Below are 22,278 nucleotides of genomic sequence, written 5' to 3'. Positions count from 1 at the left end.
TGCACAAATTAATTAAATAATTTAATTATGCATGCCTTACATCAAACACACATTTGTATTGTGGATGAACATTCTAAAGAAAGTTTTCTTATCCATGAAATTAAAGCAATACTAACTAGAAATATACAGCTTAGAATTATTTAGCCTAAAACATTGGATTAAACTAGAAGTCCATCACATATAGTGTTTGAATCTTAGGACTTTCCTTTTGATGACACCAAACTTAAGCTATATGAATTAATTACACATGCATTGACTGCTTGACAAGTCTGATCAAAGAACAGAAATAATAAATAGAAACATTTTATCTCTAACTACCTGAGCAAAATGGTGCATGTAGTAATAGGTGGTTACTTTATATTTGATAATTATTTGTTGTTTATTGATGTTGTAGAACTTTTAATAAAAATATGTTCATAAAGCAATCTTTTTTTTCCTTAACCATAAAGCTCAAGAGTTTCAGAAATTATACAAAATTTAACCCTATTACTTTGAAATTCTGCTTTTTATAGGCATTACTCGAAATAATAATACTATCACAGACTATAGAATTACTACTACAATAGTTATGAACAATGTTACAATATTTCCTAGGAAACATTTTAGATGCTTGTTTACTCATGGATTAATTTGTCAGTTACTTGTCACAACAGTTTAGATCATACAAAAGTATTTCATTCTAAGTAAGATCTAAGTTGCCACAGATTTAACTTAATCAAATCTTTAACATTACATAATATTATTATTATTAATGATAACAGTAAAAAGCTAAAGTTGTCTACAACAGTCAGGGTTCTTTACACAATAAGAATGGTTGGACAGCAAGTTGTACATCAGGATCCATAGGTACCTCATGGAGATACTTTGAGAAAGTGATAACTATTTTGTATATACTCCTTTTGACTGAAGTCATGAGAGCAGACTTCATTTTGATAGCAAACACATCATTCAGCATGTGTTTCTTTGGTACCAGTCCTAGCTTAGTTAACTTGTCTAAATTGCTCTTCAGATTAATTAATGCCGAAATGACAATTGGCAAGTCATTCTGTACCACTCCATACTTATCTTCCTTTAAAGATGCGGACACAATGAACGCCAGGCCCTCACATGTCCACATCACTGGCTGAGCCTGCATTAGCAGGAATTTGAGCTTTGTGTCTGTCAGCTCTCCAAAGAAATAACTGATTCCTGGCTTCTGGCATATCCTCTGTAGCAAACTGTTAAATTCTTCTTTAAGAGCCTTTGCAAATGTGATCTCATTAGCTTTGTTTTTATTAAGATTATAATTATAATCTTTTGGTATATCAGGGTGTAAAGTTTGTGCCAAGTTTCTCAAATTTCCAGAATATAGTGGCCCTGAAGGGGGTGTGATATTCATGTTCTTTTGTGAGGTGCCAACTTCAATTGGTTTCACATCACTGTTAATGCTTTCCAATTCTTTTGTATAACCATTGATTATATTTAAACAAGATTCTAAGATATGGTTCCAGTTTCTTGGATGGCCTCCTGGCTGTGATAACATAAAAATCTGCATTCTCCTTACAGAGTCCATTTGAGACACTATCTTCAAGTCTTGAGCCCCTAAATATCCAGTGAACTGTGTTCTCTGAGCTAATGCTGCATACAGGGTTAAACCAGTTTCTGATTCAATTTGAAATTTCATTGGTTCCGTCAACACTATGTTAAAGATTGTTCTCATTGTATACACAGAGACGAAAAACAAACTAGTATAGAACCAGAGTCCAATCCAAATGCCAGATCTTATCAAGTTTAATACATTGTCCAATGGAGCATCTTCCAGGTACAGGCTGTAGACATCAGAGACAACGCTCCTGGGTCTATTACCCCACAAGTAGTAAATCAAACAGAAATATACAACAGGCATTACAGAATTCTTAAATCCCATTGACAAAATTCTTCCAATAGCTTGTTTTAACTGTTGGAATTTATTTTGATATACATGTGGAAACATTAGCATGGGTGTACTAAAAATGTGTGCATTTAAAAAATAATACAGACCCATCCACATCCCGCCAAACTGTAAAAACAGACTTTGCTCCATGAGACATTGGCCATCATAATTATCACATTTCTTTTTCAGAACATTAAAGTTGCTTTTAGCAAGAGACGAATACAAGCTCATTGTAAAGTAACCACTTAGTGCATATAAAATGCTGAATATCACATTTTGAGTCGTGAATAAATTCAAGAACATTGAAAATCTGGTGAAGTACTTAGGCAAAGGAACCATGTAATAGCTGCCATAAATATATGCTTGAAAGAACGAAACCAAACCCAGCAGCACTATATTCAGGCCCATTTTCCACCCAAATATGTCATTGAACGTCGACGCAAACCATGAGAGCGGATGTAGAATATCCACCTGAATAAAAAACACCAACACAACAGCCAGAAATATTTGAAGTCCGAGGTTCCATAGCACTGCTGTTACCAGTCTTTTGGAAAATATTTCATTTTTGGGCTCCATACCGGCAGTCGTACTAGGTTATTTTGACGAGGCGAATGTTCAATTTTGATAGCATTCAAACGCTTAGTATTTTCGTCAATTATTTCACCATTCGTTTCAATAATCAACGTGTTTTCAGGTATATAATAATTGATTAACAAAACAACAAAAGTAATGGCAATGGCAACGGCAACGGTCTCGACACTAGAACAGAACAGATTGATTTGACAAGGATTTGACAGTTTTTCAAATAATATTTAGGATGTGTTCAGATATCACCATATGTCTAATCACAAAATAGTATTTTAGCAGAAATAAATCATGAGAATTTATAAAAAGCAAGTCCTAGAACAGATTCTTTACTATAATTAAATAAAGTAAATATTTTATTAAAAATTATAAATTAAAATTAGGTGAGTGCCGCATATGTCGCACAAATGAATTTAACATCGGTTAATATCAAAACGTTCTTCTGTATGCTATCCTATTTGGGTGTTATCTGAAAACGTGGATGCTCGATGAACATTTCTAAATACCATTTTTCTATTTATTAGATAAATGCCTAACAAATGATACAGAAATGTGATAAAATAATCAATGAATCTATTCATTTATTAAAATTAAGAATGTGTCACACTGACTTTTTATTTGACTACATATTGCGAATCTGTGGTCACTGGTCAATATTTATGACATGACATTTACTCACTACATTTTACACCCGTAAAGACGTGTTTATGCATCAATTTTGTTTTGAAAGATCTTTAAAATGCTACATTTCATAAATGTTTTTCATTGATATTGTGCGGTGGGAGCTATGGGCTAGGGTATTTCATAAACAGTGACGTTTTCTCATCGCTAGGTTCAAGTTTATGTGGTCGCTAACTCTAGTGCCCTACATTCCTATGCATTTTACTCAAATGGAAGAAAGTTATGCATACGGAGCGTGTCTTTTTAAGGGTGTGACTTAACAGACGCTGGTAATGGATGGCATCTCGTCTCGTAGTCTTGTTTGATAGATCGAGAAACTCCGGTTATGTATACTTTAATTGAGATAGCGCTAAGTGTGGGAGTGCTCGTCAGTCTCATTACTGCACTCTCCGCTTGTGTTTGTGGCTGCAAGAATTCCAATCAGAAGTAAGTTTACTGTTTTAAACTATTCTTATTCATCTTTCCATACATTTCTTATAAGAAGTTCAGTTATGTTGTGGTAAATATGTAACATTCTTTTCATGTTTTGTTAGTAACAACAACCTTGGACTGATATTAGAGCCTTCATGGTACTTACCACTTTATTATTATGCTGATTATAATTTGCATGTCAGATGGAATACTCTCCTCCTGTTGTGTGTTCATTAGTAATATTTTTTTTTAGCTGAAGGATTGCACAGCATATTACAAAATTATTGAAATAAACCTCCTTTGCCACTCTTATTGCAATCCTAATTGTTTAAGAAATCTAACTACATAGTAGAAATACTATATTATTAACTAAACTGTGTGATAATGAAAACTAGAGTATGTAGACAGAAACTAGCACAACAATTATTTGGTTATTAATATTATTCAAAATGTTTCAACTGAAGAAACAATGTTAATTTGTTAAAGTCAAGAGCTAAATCAGGGTAGATTGTATTTTTTGCTATGTATGTTCTGCACTGCAGAGATATCTATTCTATAGTTAAGTCTCTAGGTTTTTGTCATTGTGTGTCTGAATTTGTGGAAAAACTGGAGTTAAGGTGGCATGGCAGTTGAATTATTTCAGTGTTTTTATTTTTATGGTAGTTAATTTAAAATTTCTTAAGGGTCAGTTTTATCAGATTGTTAAGGAAGTTCCTTTAAAAATATGAGTGAATATTGTTTTTAACAGAAGTGAGTTGGTTGGTACGGCCGGTGTAGTCAAAATCCGTTTTGACGAAGAGGCCCCTTCACCGGCACCCACAACGCCCGCGTCAGTAAAGCGGTTTGTCATTTTTGAACATGCGCAACTGAGTTAATACATGTGCATAATATATGTTGGCCTTAAGTTAACTGGTACTGCAAAAACAAGCCTGTGTCCAATTACCCACATTGGCTGAATGTAATTGTGATTATGCAGTTCATGATGTCAATGCACTAGTGGCCTGAATATAAGAAATAATTGTGAAGTATCTACTTAGTCCTCTAACTAATGAGGTACAATTATTTCTTACTTAGCACATATATTAGTCATTTGTGTTTTTAGCATGCCCATGATGGTAGGGAAAGGGCTACTAATCTACTAAAACAATAGGTTCCATCATTCTGCTGTAACATGTTTGACTATGTATTGATGAAATGGTTGAAATGTTATAATTAATATATGTAAAAATGAATGCTTATAATTATATCACATAATACTAAAACTTAGGTTACTTTTAAAATATACATTTTAAGTACTAGAACTACTAGATATAGCAGCAATAAGTGCATAGTAGTTTTTTACATTCTTATGATTATTCTTTGATTGCATGCGTTCACCGCAGCATCTATCACATACAACTGAGCGCTTTAGCACTAGCTAGAGCTGCACAAGCTAATATTGTAACTAACTATTATTCTATTTACAGTTTACTACTTCCCTGTATCAGTTTTTGCATGAGCTAATAACCCCCGATAACAATGTAACTCTCTAACTCGCATACTTACATAATTAATAAAAATTGAATGCATGCATATTTATAAAATAAAATATGTGCTTTATTGTGTAAGGAGTATATAATTTTAAGTTTTGAAGATGTGAATGGTTAAATGCATTTGAAAGGCAACTTTGTAATACCTACAGTTTTACATAACCCACCTATGTAAGAACAGTACAATCAACTACAAAACCTATTCTATAGGGGCGAAAAAAACTATATAGCTCGCGACCCGCATGCGATGTTCTGGCAGGCGAGTATGGTCGCGCGATAAATGATAATTGATAAACATCTTGCCGTCCCTATCGCACTATTTGTAAGAGCGATAGGGACGACCAAATGTGTCATCATTTATCGCGCGACTATACTTTAGGAGTTCCCAGCCTGCCTGCCTGGAGACTTAAAAATTGTAGGTCTTCTCAGATAAGGAACACAATGTTGGTGGTAAGGAACGACGATTATGAACTCTATGGAGAACTATTAATGTTTAAATTTCAACAAATATTTTTTCCATTCATGCAGTAAAGGGTAGGAGTTGACGCTCCAAAAATTTGACGAGGCCTTATAGAACATGATCAAAGGTATCGCTCACTTAGGTACTGACATTTTTACAAATATTTCAATGCCTATAGATTGTTATTTGTTATTGATATGTCATAGAAGGATTGTATAATCCGCCGTATTACAAATTAGAGCCGTTTTATAATGCCGCGGGTCAACAATTAGCCCTCAGGGTTAATTCTCCCAGTTTCAGGCTTAGTCCCATACTTTCATTTTGCTTATAGTGTGCGTTATTTATTTCGGAAAACGTGGCCGCCATTCGCCTTTTAATACTTGATGGCTACCGGACGGATTATGGTCTAGATTCTAGAATATATGGTAAATTATGGGATTTATGGTAAAGAATTCTCACTGTTTTTTACGGGCTGTATGTAATTTAAAGCAACCTTGTTACAGAACTAGGTCCCAGATTTAGGCTTTTAGATTTTGTATTTTTATGATCACTCTCCCTATTTTGTAGTATTCTAATAATATTACAAGATTAAGTCGTTGCAAATAGTTCAGGTATTTTAGTATTTATTATTTTAGTGTGTTTCAGTTATTCTAGTTCAAGATTGACTATAAAAACTATAGTCAATCTTGAACTAGTTGCTTTACGTTCCGCATAAAGTTTAGTATAAGCATACCTACTCTAAAATGTGTACAAACAACTTAGATGATGGAAAATGAAATGTGTAAAACATCTGCCTGTTAATTAGTTTAAGTAGTTCAGTCGACAAATACTTTTAAAGCAGCATGATTTCATTTTAATATTTAGGGAACTCTACATTTGAACTCTGTTATGCTTTTCGAACCTTTGCTTACTTAACTAACTTTTATTTATTTATTAATAATCACGGTCCCTATCCCGGTCAATATAGGTGTAATAAAATATGATCTTGTTTTATCTTGTATGCTGAAGTGTCGTGTGTGCGCAGGGCCTCGACGCAGAACAGCCAGCGCAGCCTGCCCGAGATCCCGCAGCCCGTGGGCCGCCACGACAGCGGCGACACCGCCTCTGAGATATACGCCACTGTCAACTTAGATACTGGTACTTGTTTATTCATAAAGTATTTTTCTTGTTAGTCACTGGCCCCACCAAAAGCAAGATAATAAAAGAGAGAGCGAGCGATTTATATTTAGTTCATAACTCGCTCGCGATATCATCGTGTCTCTTTTATTTACACGGGAGCGACTATCTTTTGTTCGTTTCTATAGCCGATATCTCATAGCTTAAAACTCGCTTTTGGTGGGACCAGTTCCTTAAAGGTTAAAAATCAGTCAAGTGCGAGTTGGACTCGTCTACACAAATTTAAGGATAAATTGATGGTTTTCTGATTGTTTTCCTTCTAATATTACTTGCCACATTTCATGGTTAACGGAAAGTGGATTGGATGTTTCATGATAGTAAGTATAATAATAAAGCAGAAATATTTCTTAACGATTTAGGTAACCATTTAGAATCGATCAGCTCTAGCAAAAATATTATTTTAACAGGAGACATAAACATAAATATCGCCTATAAGAGTACTGAACAAGCTTATGAGCGTGAAAATAGATTACACTACTTAAATTTATTGGCTTCGCACGGTCTACTCCCCGGTCATATCCTGCCTACAAGAGACAAAACCTGTTTGGATCATTTTATGATTAAACTTAATCAAAATAACTCCAAAGCTGACATCCTAGTACTAGATACGACCATAACGGATCATGCCATGATTTTGCTAAAAATCGGCAAAATAAATATACAAACATTATCCAATAAAACAAAAACAACAATAAACTACGAAAAGGCAATAAATTGTCTTTCTACTGATAACCTGGAAGAGCTATACAAAATAAAAGATCCGAATACTCTCACTGACACATTCATAAATAAAATCACCAATTGCCTCAAACAGTATACGACTACTAATGTAGTCCCCAATAATAATCGCATCCTCAAACCCTGGATAACAACGGGTATTCTCCGGTGCATAAAGAACAGGAATAATATGCAAAAACGTCTCCGTTCTAATCCTGAAAATATAACGCTAAAAATTACGTATAAACGATATAGAAATTTTTGTAATGGGCTTATCAAAAAACTAAAACGAAAACATCAAAAGGAGCAATTGATTGAATCTGGCCGAAACCCTAAAACACTCTGGAAAGCAATAAATAACGTAACCAATCGCAAACAAGTCAGAACAGAAAATACCGATCTCTTGGACATGACAAACTCCCCGATTGATGCTGTTAATGAAGCAAATAGGTACTTCTCGGAAATTGGTAGATGTCTTGCGGAGAGCATTGTGTATAACAATAATACTGCTGACAATTTACCATTACCAACAAAGTCAATTTCCAACTCGTTCGTTTTATTTGAGACAAATCCTGAAGAGGTATTTATTATCTTATCAAATTTAAAATCAAGCAGTGCAACAGGTTTAGATAATATCCCCACACAATTCTTGAAATTGGCCAGTGCAGTAGTTGTGCCAATTATATCTCACCTGGCAAATATGTGCTTCAAACAGGGGGTCTTTCCGGACGCATTAAAGCAAGCGCTGATCACCCCAGTATTTAAGAGTGGGAGTAGAAGGGATATCTCTAATTATAGACCCATATCGGTACTGCCAGCTATCTCTAAAATACTAGAAAAACTTATAAACGCACGACTAATGACATTTTTAAATAAATTTAAACTACTCTCGAATTCTCAATATGGTTTCAGACAGGGTATCTCCACTGAAAATGCTGTAATGGATCTCTCGTCATTGATTGTAGAGAAAGTGGATAAGGGCAAGAAATGTGTTACAGCTTTCTTGGATCTCAAAAAAGCTTTTGATACCGTGTCTGTCCCGATACTTATCAAAACTCTCGAAGACACGGGTATAAGAGGTGTCCCATTGTCCCTTTTTAAAAGTTACTTGCATAACCGCAAGCAAAGGGTAAAAATAGGGAACTATATCAGCGACGAGTGCACAATAACTTATGGAGTTCCGCAGGGCAGTGTCCTTGGCCCTACCCTGTTTTTAATTTATATTGATCAGCTCTGCTCTATGGCTATTGACGAAGGAGAAATTTTCACGTACGCAGACGATACTGCTATTGTTTTTTGGGGTGAAACATGGGAAGACGTTCGAATGTCTACTGAACGTGGGCTTACTAAGGTCGCAAACTGGTTGCAAAAACATTTACTAACCTTAAATATTAATAAAACATATTACACTTGCTTCACAAATTACATACGAACACAACCAAGTCCCGATTTCTCTGTGAAAATACATACTTGCTCTGACTCCACACAAGGTAATTGCTCCTGTGCGACCATAACGAAAGCTGAGAAAACTAAATATCTGGGAGTTGTGGTGGACCAACGCTTGACATGGTACGCTCATTTGGAACTTATTATGGCGCGGACACGTAAGCTCATTTGGGTTTTTAAAAACCTGAGACACGTGGCAAGTACTACCCTTCTCAATCAAATATATGTCACATTAGCCCAATCAGTTTTGACGTACTGTGTTCCCATATGGGGTGGTGCCACAAAGACCAAATTTCTAGAGCTAGAAAGAGCACAACGAGCACTACTCAAAGTGATCTATTTTAAACCGTATAGATTTCCAACTACAGAACTATACAAAACCTGTGATCTCCTGTCTGTTAGAAAATTATATGTATTGCATGTAGTTGTAAAAAAACATAAAACTGTAAAATTCTCACCAGACAGTTCAAATAGTCGACGTAAAAAAACCCGAGTGATTGCTATAACCTCCACGAAAACTGCATTTGCGAAAAGACAACACGCATCACGGTCTGCAAAGTTGTACAATGTACTTAATGAATTATTAGACATTTATCCAACTAGATTATATGAATGTAAAAGTAGGGTAATAAAATGGTTGAAAACAAAAAGCTATAAAGAGATTGAAGACTTACTAGAATAAAATAGGATAGAGAAATAAAAGCAATTAGGTAGTAAGATTATGGAAATTAAGCGAAAACTCAAAGACAGTCGGACACGCACATTGACATAAATACACCCACGCATACACACCCACACACCCACACACCCACACACACACACACACACACACACACACACACACACACACACACACACACACACACACACATACACACACACACACACGCACACACACACAAGTTTTTAATTTTGTCATGTAGTATGTAATCTTTTACTGATATTGTTAATTTTTGCGGAAGAGCGGTTATCTCTTAATACAAGTATCTTGAATACTTACAAAGAGAAGCCAGCATGGATATGGAAATGTTATATTTAGTTATTGAATAAATTTTATTTTTTTATTTTTTTTATTTTTTTTATTTAGTACAAGTTAGAGGAGGAATGACACGATTTAATTTGGTATAACGAATCTGTTTTACGCTAATCACTCCTCATTTGCTCATATCTTTATTTACGATATACTTTTTAGGGTTCCGTAGTCAACTAGGAACCCTTATAGTTTCGCCATGTCTGTCTGTCCGTCCGTCCGTCCGTCCGTCCGTCCGTCCGTCCGCGGATAATCTCAGTAACCGTTAGCACTAGAAAGCTGAAATTTGGTACCAATATTTATATGAATCACGCCGACAAAGTGCAAAAATAAAAAATGGAAAAAAATGTTTTATTAGGGTACCCCCCCTACATGTAAAGTGGGGGCTGAAATGTTTTTTCATTCCAACCCTAACGTGTGATATATTGTTGGATAGGTATTTAAAAATGAATAAGGGTTTACTAAGATTGTTTTTTGATAATATTTATATTTTCGGAAATAATCGCTCCTAAAGGAAAAAAGTGCGTCCCCCCCCCCCTCTAACTTTTGAACCATATGTTTAAAAAATATGAAAAAAATCACAAAAGTAGAACTTTATAAAGACTTTCTAGGAAAATTGTTTTGAACTTGATAGGTTCAGTAGTTTTTGAGAAAAATACGGAAAACTACGGAACCCTACACTGAGCGTGGCCCGACACGCTCTTGGCCGGTTTTCTAGAATTCGTTAAGTTTGGCACGAAGTCACATCGTTCATTCATAGTAAATAATTTCCATGTTTTTTTTAAATCACAAGTTTTCAGCGAATTTAGTCTTCGTATCATATCACTTCCTCTCGATATGGCTACTGTAAATTGTATACAGTAAAGTGCCGCTTTATCGATCAGTAAAATAACTGATAGGCTTGTTGTAGACATCGATGATCCGGGCTAATCTGCTTAATTGTTTGATAATTAGAGATAACTGGTCGATTATTGGGTTCCAGGAAACAAGGCCGCAGCAGAACCGTCAACAAGCCGAGACCATCCGTACGAGCATGCATACGCCAAGCTACAGAATGACAATCATAATATGTGAGTGTTATCTACGCCTGCCAGATTAGGCAACAGTGCGCACATGCATTCATTCATTCAGACACTCCCTGAATGCTATCGCATCAGTTCGGACATCTAATATGCATTGTGAATCATTTTAAACTCCTGCAACAAATTTATGACATGAGAATTTATGAACTATTTTTCTGCTGGCGAAGTCGAGGGTATTTATAGAAGTAACAAATGTGTATTAGTGTGAAATAAAAATGTAAATTAAACCTTTTTTTTTACATTACAGTGCTGTGGAAATCACACCTGACAGCCGGGAGGACGAGATAGCAATAGACGAGAGAGATGCAAGCCAGTCTGGACCAGGTACCGGTTTCAATTATTTCATTTGCTTCTATGTTATTACTCATTCTAGCGCGTTTGGAATGCGGTAAATACAATTGGTATTCTAATTACAATCAACAACATAAACATGTATTAGATAAGCATCCCGCTTTTATTTATAGTTTTTACAATCAACGATTTTAAATAGCCAAACTTCAGTGGCAGTAATGACGCTAAAACATACAAAATGAGGATTTTTATTATTCCGCACGTTGGTGGATTTTGGTATTTTCCTGAGAACAAAAAAAAACATTGTAAAATTCGGATATAGTATGTGCCTATATTTATAATGAGATAAATAAATAAATAAATATTGTATGACATTCTTACACAGATGATGATTTCAAGAAGATAACGTCTTATCCTTTATTAAAGGTATCATCGCTCTATTTTAGACTTCTACGTTTGCGTATCAACTGATCGATAAACACCTCTCTTTGTCTCACATTCTCTTGTTTACAGTAGGTTCATTACTGTTGATCTTCAGATTGGTTTATGCACGGTTGCAGATTCGGTAGTGATATCGGCGCGCGTGGCGATCAGCGGCGCGCTGCCGTCCAGCCACGAGCTGCCGTACATCACGCCGCCGTCGCCGCGACACAACCAGCACTTCAGCGGGGACTCCACCGACTCGGCCAGTGAGTGTTGTAGCACCGAGTGCTTCGTACACTGGTGTGCCTCAGTAGATTACATACTTAGGTACCTAGGTATAACGACTTAGTCATATCATTTAGCTACGAGCTGCTGAACATCGTTAAACGGCTTTCCGTAAGTGTATTTAGATTTAATTTGGTTTTTGTTTTTGAATGAAAATGGCGGAGCCACAGAGACTGATATGTTGTAATGTTGTTGCAGAGGGCTACACGAGCATATCGGTGCGGGAGCCGCTAAGTAACATCCGCGCGCAGAGCGCCGCGGCCGCGCCCGCCGCACCACACTATGCCACAGTGTCCGATGACTCGGGTAAACATTCCTGAATTTCATTTTATACATCTAAAGCTGTCTATAAATTGGAAGTAGAAGTTGATTCACACGTCAGTCGACGTGCTTACAACACATGAGCGGCGTGTAATTTTGCTTCAGCGTGTCGCATTTTCGCATATCTTGTGGTCGTATTTAGCGCCCTGTTTTCACATTATCCGATCCGATATCGGACGTAGGACCGAAACCCATATTTAAGCCGCCATCTTTTATTTTTGCTTTTGAAATCCTTTCTACATCCGATATCGGATCAGATAATGTGAAAACGCACTAACAGTCGGACCTACAGTTACCTATCACACGTCAGAAATGTGAATGTTATTAATATTAATGAATCGACGAATATTGATTTATTATATATTTTTTCTACTCCCGTGTTGTTATTCGTCATTTACAGTGTCGTGCATAGATCGTTAAAACCCTACATAAAAGATGCCCGCCCCCGCCCGGCGCCCCGCGCACCCACGCATACGATATAGCTCTTAAAGCATTGTTAGGTAGCCTTTAAGGGATATAGCGTGGGTGCGTGGGGCGCCGGGGGCTGGCGACGTCGCGGGGGAGTGCGAGCGACAGGGTGAGGCAGGAACAGAGGGGAGGCCGACGCGTTAAAATACAGGATACAGTGTGAATTTCACGAAAGTTGTTCAAGAAAACTATTAAAAACTAAGTGCATGGTCGTAGAAAAAGTATTGTATGCAACGGTGTTTAACTGAGTCAAAAAATACTCGTGGCGTCTTTATTAACAATTTTCGGCTTCGCCTCAAATTGTTACTCACGCCACTCGTCTTTTTTGACCTCACTTAAACGCCAGTTGCATAAAATACTATACAGCTTTCGTGCTGCTCACTGATATTAGCGATGAGGAAAAAATGTACACATCAGGAAATTCAAAGTGTTCCTTATTCGCCGTGTAGTACAAGTAGCGGCACGTAAGTTTAGCGCTAGCTGTTATCGCGCAGAAGTCAAAAACCAGGGGACCAAACTCACAGGGGGCGAAGGGTATGCGTTCCCCTCCACATTTCACTCGGCGCTAAAGTTACGTGCCGCCACTTGTACAAATGTTGCGTGAACTGTGCTCGTGTGTGTGCAGACGAGATGTACGCGGCCATCGAGGAGGGGCTGGCGGGCTCGGGCTCGGCCACGTACGCGCAGATCCCCGAGCGCCGCCGCCGCGAGCCCGCGCAGCCAGACGACCACCACGCCAGGTACACACTTTTTCTACTCAACTTAATTACTATACGATTGCATAACAAATTATACTACTAATTTAGAATAGTTGTCAATAAAATAAAACTATGGAAACGGATTAAATCGCGTATAATAAATTTAAAATTCATCCCGACGTTTCGAACTCTTTACAGTGTTCGTGGTGGTGGTGGGTGTTTTTTTTTTTAAATATTGTATAACTAGCTTTATTAGTAGTGTGTGAACCTGCCTTAAAAATCTATTTTATTTGTGGTCATGGTTCGTTAATATTTCTTGTATGTGGGTAGCTTTTGCACATTGTAATTTTTTCCTCAGTAACCCGTTGACCACGAACGCTGTAAAGAGTTCGAAACGTCGGGATGAATTTTAAATTCATTATACGCGATTTAATCGGTTTCCATAGTTTTATTTCATGAGTAACTATCGCGGTAACCGAAGACAATAGTTGTCAATAATTATTTTTTCTTTAAAAAACTGTAAAAAATCTCGTATCTCACACTGCTCCTCAAAGTTAAAACGCAGTAAGTCTATATGCATTGCATACATACTTAAGGTCAGGTGGGGTAAGGGGGACTATGGGGGAAGGGAAACACTGATTGGTAACTCTGAATTCATAGACTGTAGCTGGGTCATTTGGTGGTCGGTAAGGTACTACCTAGGATTTAGTTCCAAAACAAAAACAAAAATAGCGCTAGCTCTTAGGAGTGTGCGTCCTTGACAAAAACAAAAAATCAGTTGTCGTGCTACAAGACCACGAGTTGGACGAGTATTATTTTGTGTAGTGATTTGGGTAGCAAAAAGTCATGTCCGAAGACTTTTGATATCTGTAAATATTCCTTTATATGTTTAATGTTCATCTCTGGTATTTGAATTTGAGAAAACTATGCTGTAAATATGAAAATTCAACGTGATTCATAACACAACCTACAAATGACATACCGGGTAACGGGAACTACCATAGCCGGGTAAGTGGAACATATGTTTCCTTTTCCCGATTTCAGGGGTCATGAACATTTTCAGAGACACATATTCTATAAATACGGAAATTTTTGTATTGATCCAAGCTTCAGTATTTTAAATACGAATAATTACTAATAATTAATAGTCGTTTTTTAATTTGCAATACTGAAATTTGAATTTTCGAAAAAAACTTGTAAAAAAAATCTTTAAAAACAATTATAATTTTTAGTTAACCACCCCTGTCTCAAGCCCATATGTTCCCCTTGCCCCGAATTTCAATTTATGTAAATATTTTCTATTTTAAACTATATGTCAAAGAACCAAAGTCTCCATTTCATTGATGATGTTTTTTTAAATTTACATTGCCGGTATAATCCACACTAGCACCAATACTTTGAGATTTTAGCGAAGTGTTTCCCTTACCCCAAAACTCGGGAAAGGGAAACGGCAGGACCAGCCTAAACATTTTATAAACTTCCAGCTACATGCAATTAAGCTAGTTTAAAAATTAATTTCGCCCTAGAAAGCAGACTTAAAGAAGCATACTTTGTGTCGGTCAAGATGAATATACGACATTAAATAAAGCGATTAGAGCTCGATGTAAAATATAAAAAATGAAGTATGTTTCCCTTACCCCACCTGACCTTATTACATTTTTCTTTTCATTGACAGAAGAAGATACAAGTTTTTTTTTTCAAAGTAGTGACGATATTCTACATTTAAAAAAAAACTTAAATCTAATTTAACATTTGTGTAGTTCTGTAGGCCTAGCACATGATGGCCGCGGGAGTATGTCGCCGCGAGATAGACTACCCGTCCTTATGTCATTAATACAGTTAGAAGAAGACGTGGCATCTATCTCGCGGCGACATACTCCCGCGGCCATCATGTGCTAGGCCTACTGCTTGTCCAAAATAAATAAACAATATTAATTAAACAGCCACTAACTAAAATACTCATCATCATCCTCCTTGCGTTATCCCGGCATTTGCCACGGCTCATGGGAGCCTGGGATCCGCTTTGACAATTAATCCCAAGATTTGGCGTAGGCACTAGTTTTTACGAAAGCGACTGCCATCTGACCTTCCAACCCGAAGGGTAACTAGGCCTTATTGGAATTAGTCCGGTTTCCTCACGATGTTTTCCTTCACCGAAAAGCGACTGGCAAATGTCAAATGACATTTCGCACAGTATAAGTTCAGAAAAACTCATTGGTACGAGCCGGGTTCGAACCCGCGACCTCCTGATCGAAAGTCGCACGCTCTTACCGCTAGGCCACCAGCGCTTCTTACTAACTAAAAGACTCGTTGACGTCTTTTGTTTCTTTCATCTTTGAGTTGTTCCTCTTTGTATTCACTGTCTACAGAATTTTATAACTTCGACTTCTCTATTACAATTTTATTGTTTATTTTAGGAGAAGTGCACCACCAGAAATAGGCGCATCCACATCGAATGCGACACATTCGAGACAAGGTATTCTTTAAATTCTATAACAACTGTGGTTATACATATATTTTAAGGAATTTATTTGTAAAAAATTAAATACGTCACTAGGTGATCTAAAATTTATAGAGGTAAGTTGGCATATTTTTTACTAAATGTTAGTATATAAATATTATATGTTAAATGAATACATTCACTGTTTTCGTTGGTAGTTTGTGAGAACTGAGTGAGCACATGTTAATGACTGTATCTTTTGATTTATCTTTTTACAAATTCAGAGATTCGTTTTACAATTGTTTTAGAACTTTTACTAAATGATCAGCATATTTTTTTTTATTTTCGGAAGGTGCTCACTCAATCCATACGCACACATAATATACCGTTGCAATGAATTCATATTATGAATTCGTTGGCAATCGTGTCGTCCGTGTAACGGACACCTTTAGTCATTCGATGAGGCAGCACCGCTACTGCCATGGAAAGTTTGGGCCGCTTAGTGCGTTTTCACATTATCCGATCCGATATCGGATGTCGGAAGGATTTCAACAGAAAAAATCCAAGATGGCGCCTGTAATGTATGGGGTATCGGTCCGACAACACTCGTCGTCGCGGATCACTCGATTCGTATATGAAGCTCGTACGTGCGTTTGCCGCGCTATGATTCGTCCCGCTATGTGTGGGGTCCACACATAGCGGAGAGCCTATTAACAACATATAGTAGAAAGCTCAAAAGGTACGTTTCTCTCAGCGTCGTCGTCGTCGTGCTCGAACTCGACGGGCGCGCTGGGCTCGCCCAAGCCGGAGAAGCGCCAGGCCAACTCGCCGCTGCCTCCGCCGCCTCCCGCGCCCGCGCCGGCGCCTGCAGCGCGCGCCGCGCACCAGCGCATCTCCAGCACCGGTAATACTAGGGACCGGTGGCATCGACCGCGGTCGACAGACACATCATCGTCACGCGGCAGACGTCTATGGAACTTCTCGTACGATAAAATTTAACGAACGCTTTAACGGTGACAGACGGTTTGATGCTACCGGCCCTACATCGTTCGAATAGCCCTCGGAAGCGAAATACATACTCGTATTTAACGAACATCCGATTTTTCTTTGGATCCGAAGTACTCTGATAGGAACTTATAGAAAAATATGTAACATTTGAAATTATTATGCCGTATTTTTCAGAACGAAAGAACAAACTTACGAAATTATTATACGAAGCGAAAACCTTAATTTTTGTCACCGTATCACGTTCTAAAATATTCGCTATACATATAATTTCGCTTCTGTTATATATATTATTCTTTAAAAATATTCTAAAATTGCTTCCGATACCTGACAAACCTTGAAACGAATTGTAGCAAAAATGCAAAGCTAACAAAAATCGAAATTCATCCACGAATCGGCACTTGTCACCCTTCCAAATGATGTAGATACTATTTATTTAATATTCTGCAGGTGACCTCTTCAACAACGACAAACTCCGGCGGAGCCTCAACGAGAAACACCAGCGGAACAACAGCTGCGTGAGCTCGTCCGACTTCTACGGCTGCAACTACCCCGTCGACAAGCACCGCTTCAGCTCCGGCGACATCATCCGCCCGCTCGTCGCCAAGGAGATCGACATCGAGCGCGCCGAGCCCGAGCGCGCCAGCCCGCAGCGCAACCTCGACGACATGTACGCCAAGGTCGTCAAGAAGGCCAAGAGCCGGCCCACCGACGCCGACGAGCCCGCCAAGTTCCGCGCCGATGACCCCGGCTACGAGACCATCGACCGCAACAAGGCCCACCACGGCTACGAGACCATCGCACACAAGGACCGCAAGCTCTCCCGCAACCAGGACCCGGGCTACGAGACCGTCAAGGACGTCGGCAAGAACACCAACTTCGCCAATAACAACATGCTCGGCAAGTTGAACCACGTCTCCGACAGCGGCCCCGACAGCCTCGTGAGCAGCGACGCCGGCTACGAACACATCTCCAAGATGGACAACGGCGCGTCGGACTCGGAGCCCAACTACGAGGTGCTCCGCAACCAGCCGCCGACGCCGCCGTACGCCACCATCGCGCCCACCTACTCCACCGTTAACAAGCGGCCCGGCAAGTACTCCGACTGGCCCAACAACAACGGCGACCTCGTCGAGTCCACCTACGAGTCGATGCCGCACGACCCGCTCTACAAGGGCAGCGGCAGCGAGTCCGACCCCAACTACGAGTCCGTCCGCCCCAAGGACCCCAACTACGACGACGTGAGGACGAGGGACCCCAACTACGAGTCGCTGAGACTGAAGGACCCGAAATACGAGTCCGTTCGGTCGAAAGCCTCCAAGAGCGACTCGATGAGGTCCAAGAAGGATCCGAACTACGAGAGCGTGAAATATTTCGAACTATCTAAGAAGGAGCCGCCGTACGAGGAGTTGAACAACGAGGCCGCCGGCGGGTCGGTGCAGCGCTCGGACTCGGGCGCGGGCTACGAGCGCATCGCCGCGCGCCCGCAGCCGCCCGCCGTCAACGGCGCCGGCGCCGACCAGGTCGGCGATTACTTTCAAGTCTAAACGCGCAACGAACGACGGCGTGCGAGGCCTAGACGGTCGCCCGTCGACCGAGATTTTAATATGAAATTTTCCTATAAGCCGACGATTAGGAGTTTTGAGATTGTGCTTTTTTATTTTATTGTCATATTTTATACAAAATAAATTGTCTACGTTTTGTAATACCTCAAAGATAGAAGATTTAATCGAGAATTGTCTTCGCTAGGTATCTGTGATATATGTATATTATTATGGTTATTTTACTTTTGAAAGATGACGCGGTAAAGTATTTTACGAGAGACGTGGTGAGTTGTGTTCGTTCGTAATCTCCATTGTAGTGTGTTCATAAATAAGAGTTGCGATTACGAGATCTGTATACCGACGTGGGTATACTGCGTGTACAAACATAGAGTGTATATGACGACAATGTAATTTATGATATATCTGATTATTTACTTAAGATTAAACGTACTTGGAGTGTCGGAGATACTTAGTGTCTTGAGTGTTAATATTTTAGTGTCGGTGACGCGAGGAGACATGAGGTGGGCCCGAGTGAAAGGGACAGTATTCGCCTAAGACTGCCTTGTGTCTTGGATCAAAAACATCCCACTTGAAGCTACATCGGCAAAGCAATCTTAACAGTATTAAAGTTCCAATTGAATGTAGCTTTTGAGTAGGGATGTTATTTTATATCACTTAAATGTATTTGTGAGTACGGGCACAGTAAATGCATCATACGGCGCGGGGTACCCTTACGTACAGATGTATAATTATTTGCGACTCCCTTAGATGTAGCATGATACGTTTGCTCTGCCAACTCCTTTTTAGTGGTGACTATTATTATATTTTCTAATAATTTATGTTTCATGTTGTTATGTTGAATTTGTTATAAAAATATTATTTAAGAGTATTAAGTAATTATTTGGTGTCATAACTTTTACAGTTGTTGGTAAGAGTTGATTTTTGTGATTAGTACCTGAGCATATTGTTTTACTTTCATCATAATGGACTGACACCTCGACATTCAAGTCTTAAATTATATAAAAAGCTTGTGCCCTTTTGTATCTACTCATTTATTGTAAGCTTGATTTCAAACAGCACAATGCCATTGATATTATTCTACATTTTTGTAACATTTATAGTTTTTTTAATGTGTATAACTTATGTGATAAACGAACACCATTTTATACAGATTAAATTTCCAGTTATAGTACAGTATTAACCGCGATGTCGCGTCTAATTTAAAAATGTTAACTATTCCACAAAACAAAACCATTCCAAGTGTAATACATTAATAATAGATCCAATGACTATAAATAATATTTAATGGAATTAAAAATACCTATGCCATAAACGAATTTTCTTTTCATTAAAAATATCTCTCTGTCACGTTTGCATTCATTAAATTAATTTCTTAGTTGTTGCAGTTAATAATATTGTTGGCAACAATACCAATTAACCGCGTTCAACTTGCTCGACGCGTTATTGAAGGACCTGTATAAATTCGTCAGCTACGTGCTCACAAGACGAAGGTACAACATCAGTGGAAATAATTTGTGTATGTGTATAAAATCACACATAGGTAATTAAATAGTGCTAACACACGATGAGTCGAGCAGATTTATTTCAATACGTGAGAGCGTCGTGTATTAGTCCTAGTAGGTGCCATATCATACTTGAGAGGTGTTGGAAGGTGCCATTTTTTTAGGTTTACGCTCACATATCGGAATATAGGCGACCTAGCTACACAAGAGCTAATAAAAGAGCTGGTCAAATTAGCTACAAGCACCTTGTAGGTATTAAAACGCAGTGATTCAATGCTCTTTGGTAGGTATGACCCCTAGAAAACTGTTGACAATACTGGATAAGAATTGAATGGATTCGCATTCAAAAATTGCACGTGGAAGACAAGTTTTCTTTTTGCAAAAAATTGCATGGGAAAGATTTCCTGGATTGGTGACTTTTCTAGGCGGAAAGTGGTTTTTTAGTCCCATATAAGCTATAAATCCCCGATAGGAATGGAATGGCTATCAATGGCTATGCTTTGAATCAAAAAGTTTGTCACAAAAATTACCATTCTCCGGCACGTTGTATGTTTTTTTTCAAAATCAGTTTGCCAGTCATCGTTCATTTGAAATTGAGGGAAGGTATTTTAAGTCCGTTTTCGCGTAACAGCATGGTCTCTGCCCTATTATCAAAATACAGGTGAGTAGAATAAGCATCCTGTATAATATTAGTTTTTTGAAGTGATAACGTCTAATAACTCGTTACTACGGGCAGCATGCACGAAAAAGATGACGTCATTGTCCCGTTTCCCCACCGTTTCCCAATATAGCTTAAGCGCCATCTATTGGCGCGCGTAGGAACTAAGCGGCTGATCGATGCGCTCGGTATGGTTGTAGCGTGTGGCCACAAACTACTAAGAAGATACTACGTATCAGACAAACATCTTCCATACTTGAACTTTAGTCGTTAAGTATCTGTGGTCGTGCTATGTCGATACTGACGTTTGTTTTTTTTTTTAATGAAAATGGCGGGAATAATCGTGAAATTTGAATTGTTTGCTCACCAGAAAGCGGGAAATTCAAAGTTCAATTCTGCTCAAATTTCAATATCAGGCTACTTTCAAAGGGGAAAGCTATTTAAGTTCACCCAGAATACTTCCAGATAAACTTAAACAACTTTTGAAATGAAAACACCACATATAAACACAATCATTTATCTCTAAACCTTTTTTTATATTTCCTGAAAGCCTGTGCTTGCATTTGAGGCAAGTTTTTCATGGTGAGTCGTGACACATCAGTGCCTTTTAAAATTTTATTTATAGTATTGCACCAGTTGAAGATCGACAATGTCAGAGATACAGATAAAAACGTCTGCCCTGCCAAAACACGGTGCATTTCGCATTTGACAAAATCGAATGAATATTTGGAAAGTACAACTTGAGTAATTTGTTTTTTGATGTTTGCTTTATGGGCATTGTGTTCCAAATATTCATTCGATTCGTCTACAATGTTCCCAAAAAACCTCACAGCATGTTCCGAGGGATAGGTCAATTTATTCTTTTTGATGACATTGTATTCTCTTTTGGATATCCATTTATGGATATCCGTTTCTTCAGTTGTTAAGTCTTTCTCACAATCGTTACATTTCAATATTTTTAATACTTTTCTTGTGACCCATCCCGCGGTATATGCCCGTGAGTGTACATCCAGACGCTCCCGTGTGGCTTGCACGATTAGTTGTTCTGCGCCGTCTTCACGATCGGTGAAGGTTGATAATGATGAAGGCGCAGAATCAACCAATATGGTACTATCCTCGATCATTGCATTGTCTTCTTCAGTGTGAGCAAACAACGACTGAATTTTAATAACTTCCTCAGCACAGTCTTCCTCACAATTAAATGTATTTTGGTGAAATTTTATTAAATTAGTTACTAATAGTGACTTAAAAGTGCACTCAAAAGCGTGGCAGGTCGGGTCGTTATTTCTGGCGTTGTACGCTCGCACTCTTCCGAAAAATTTTCTATTGCGTCGGAGTTAAAATACCGCGGGCGCATTATCTTGATATTTTTTTCTTTCATAACCTGCCACAGCCTTTGATAGCTTTTTAAAGTTGTCAACCAATTTTTCAACGTCGGAACTGTTGTCAATTTTCCGTTGATATCACGGAATTCAATTTTTTCTATTATTTCTATCGCCTTCACCCAGAAATCGTGATGTTTTGAGTTTTCAGTTACGGCAGTCCGCAGTTGCTTTCCCTTTGTGTGCTTGTGGTGGGTGCTGGCGCCGTTGA

At 38.4% G+C, this 22,278-nt stretch overlaps 2 protein-coding genes across 5 annotated transcripts; one reads left to right on the top strand and one right to left on the bottom strand.

Moving 5' to 3' along the window:
- Nucleotides 1-2,688, bottom strand: LOC125237398 (nucleoporin NDC1). Its single transcript, XM_048144437.1, has one exon. The coding sequence runs from the start codon at nt 2,486-2,488 to the stop codon at nt 788-790; it is 1,701 nt and encodes a 566-aa protein (XP_048000394.1). The 5' UTR covers nt 2,489-2,688; the 3' UTR covers nt 1-787.
- Nucleotides 2,689-3,186: 498 nt separating this feature from the next.
- On the top strand, nt 3,187-19,837 carry LOC125240253. Of its 4 annotated transcripts, none has more exons than XM_048148108.1 (11): nt 3,187-3,604; nt 4,338-4,418; nt 6,603-6,715; nt 10,930-11,017; nt 11,277-11,353; nt 11,881-12,009; nt 12,227-12,334; nt 13,443-13,557; nt 15,933-15,991; nt 16,710-16,859; nt 17,411-19,837. In XM_048148108.1, exons 1-11 carry the CDS (start codon nt 3,504-3,506, stop codon nt 18,505-18,507), a joined length of 2,118 nt encoding a protein of 705 aa, XP_048004065.1. In that variant the 5' UTR covers nt 3,187-3,503; the 3' UTR covers nt 18,508-19,837. The 4 variants fall into 4 exon arrangements, with proteins under 4 accessions (XP_048004065.1, XP_048004057.1, XP_048004073.1 ...); XM_048148100.1 differs by having other exon boundaries at nt 4,338-4,430; XM_048148116.1 differs by lacking the exon at nt 4,338-4,418.
- The last annotated feature ends 2,441 nt before the right edge of the window (nt 19,838-22,278 follow it).

Source organism: Leguminivora glycinivorella, chromosome 2 (assembly GCF_023078275.1).
Source record: "Leguminivora glycinivorella isolate SPB_JAAS2020 chromosome 2, LegGlyc_1.1, whole genome shotgun sequence".
Taxonomy (NCBI): Eukaryota; Metazoa; Arthropoda; class Insecta; order Lepidoptera; family Tortricidae; genus Leguminivora; species Leguminivora glycinivorella.
Note: the sequence above shows the minus strand (reverse complement) of the source record. Positions and strands in the feature narration are given on the sequence as shown.

Bases quoted from the DNA above. Each gene is read 5' to 3' on its own strand.
- LOC125237398 (XM_048144437.1), bottom strand. From the start codon at position 2,488: ATGGAGCCCAAAAATGAAATATTTTCCAAAAGACTGGTAACAGCAGTG.
- LOC125240253 (XM_048148100.1), top strand. From the start codon at position 3,504: ATGTATACTTTAATTGAGATAGCGCTAAGTGTGGGAGTGCTCGTCAGT. The intron at 3,605-4,337 runs GTAAGTTTACTG...TGTTTTTAACAG, and splicing joins TGCAAGAATTCCAATCAGAA to AAGTGAGTTGGTTGGTACGG. The intron at 15,992-16,709 runs GTATTCTTTAAA...CGTTTCTCTCAG, and splicing joins TGCGACACATTCGAGACAAG to CGTCGTCGTCGTCGTGCTCG.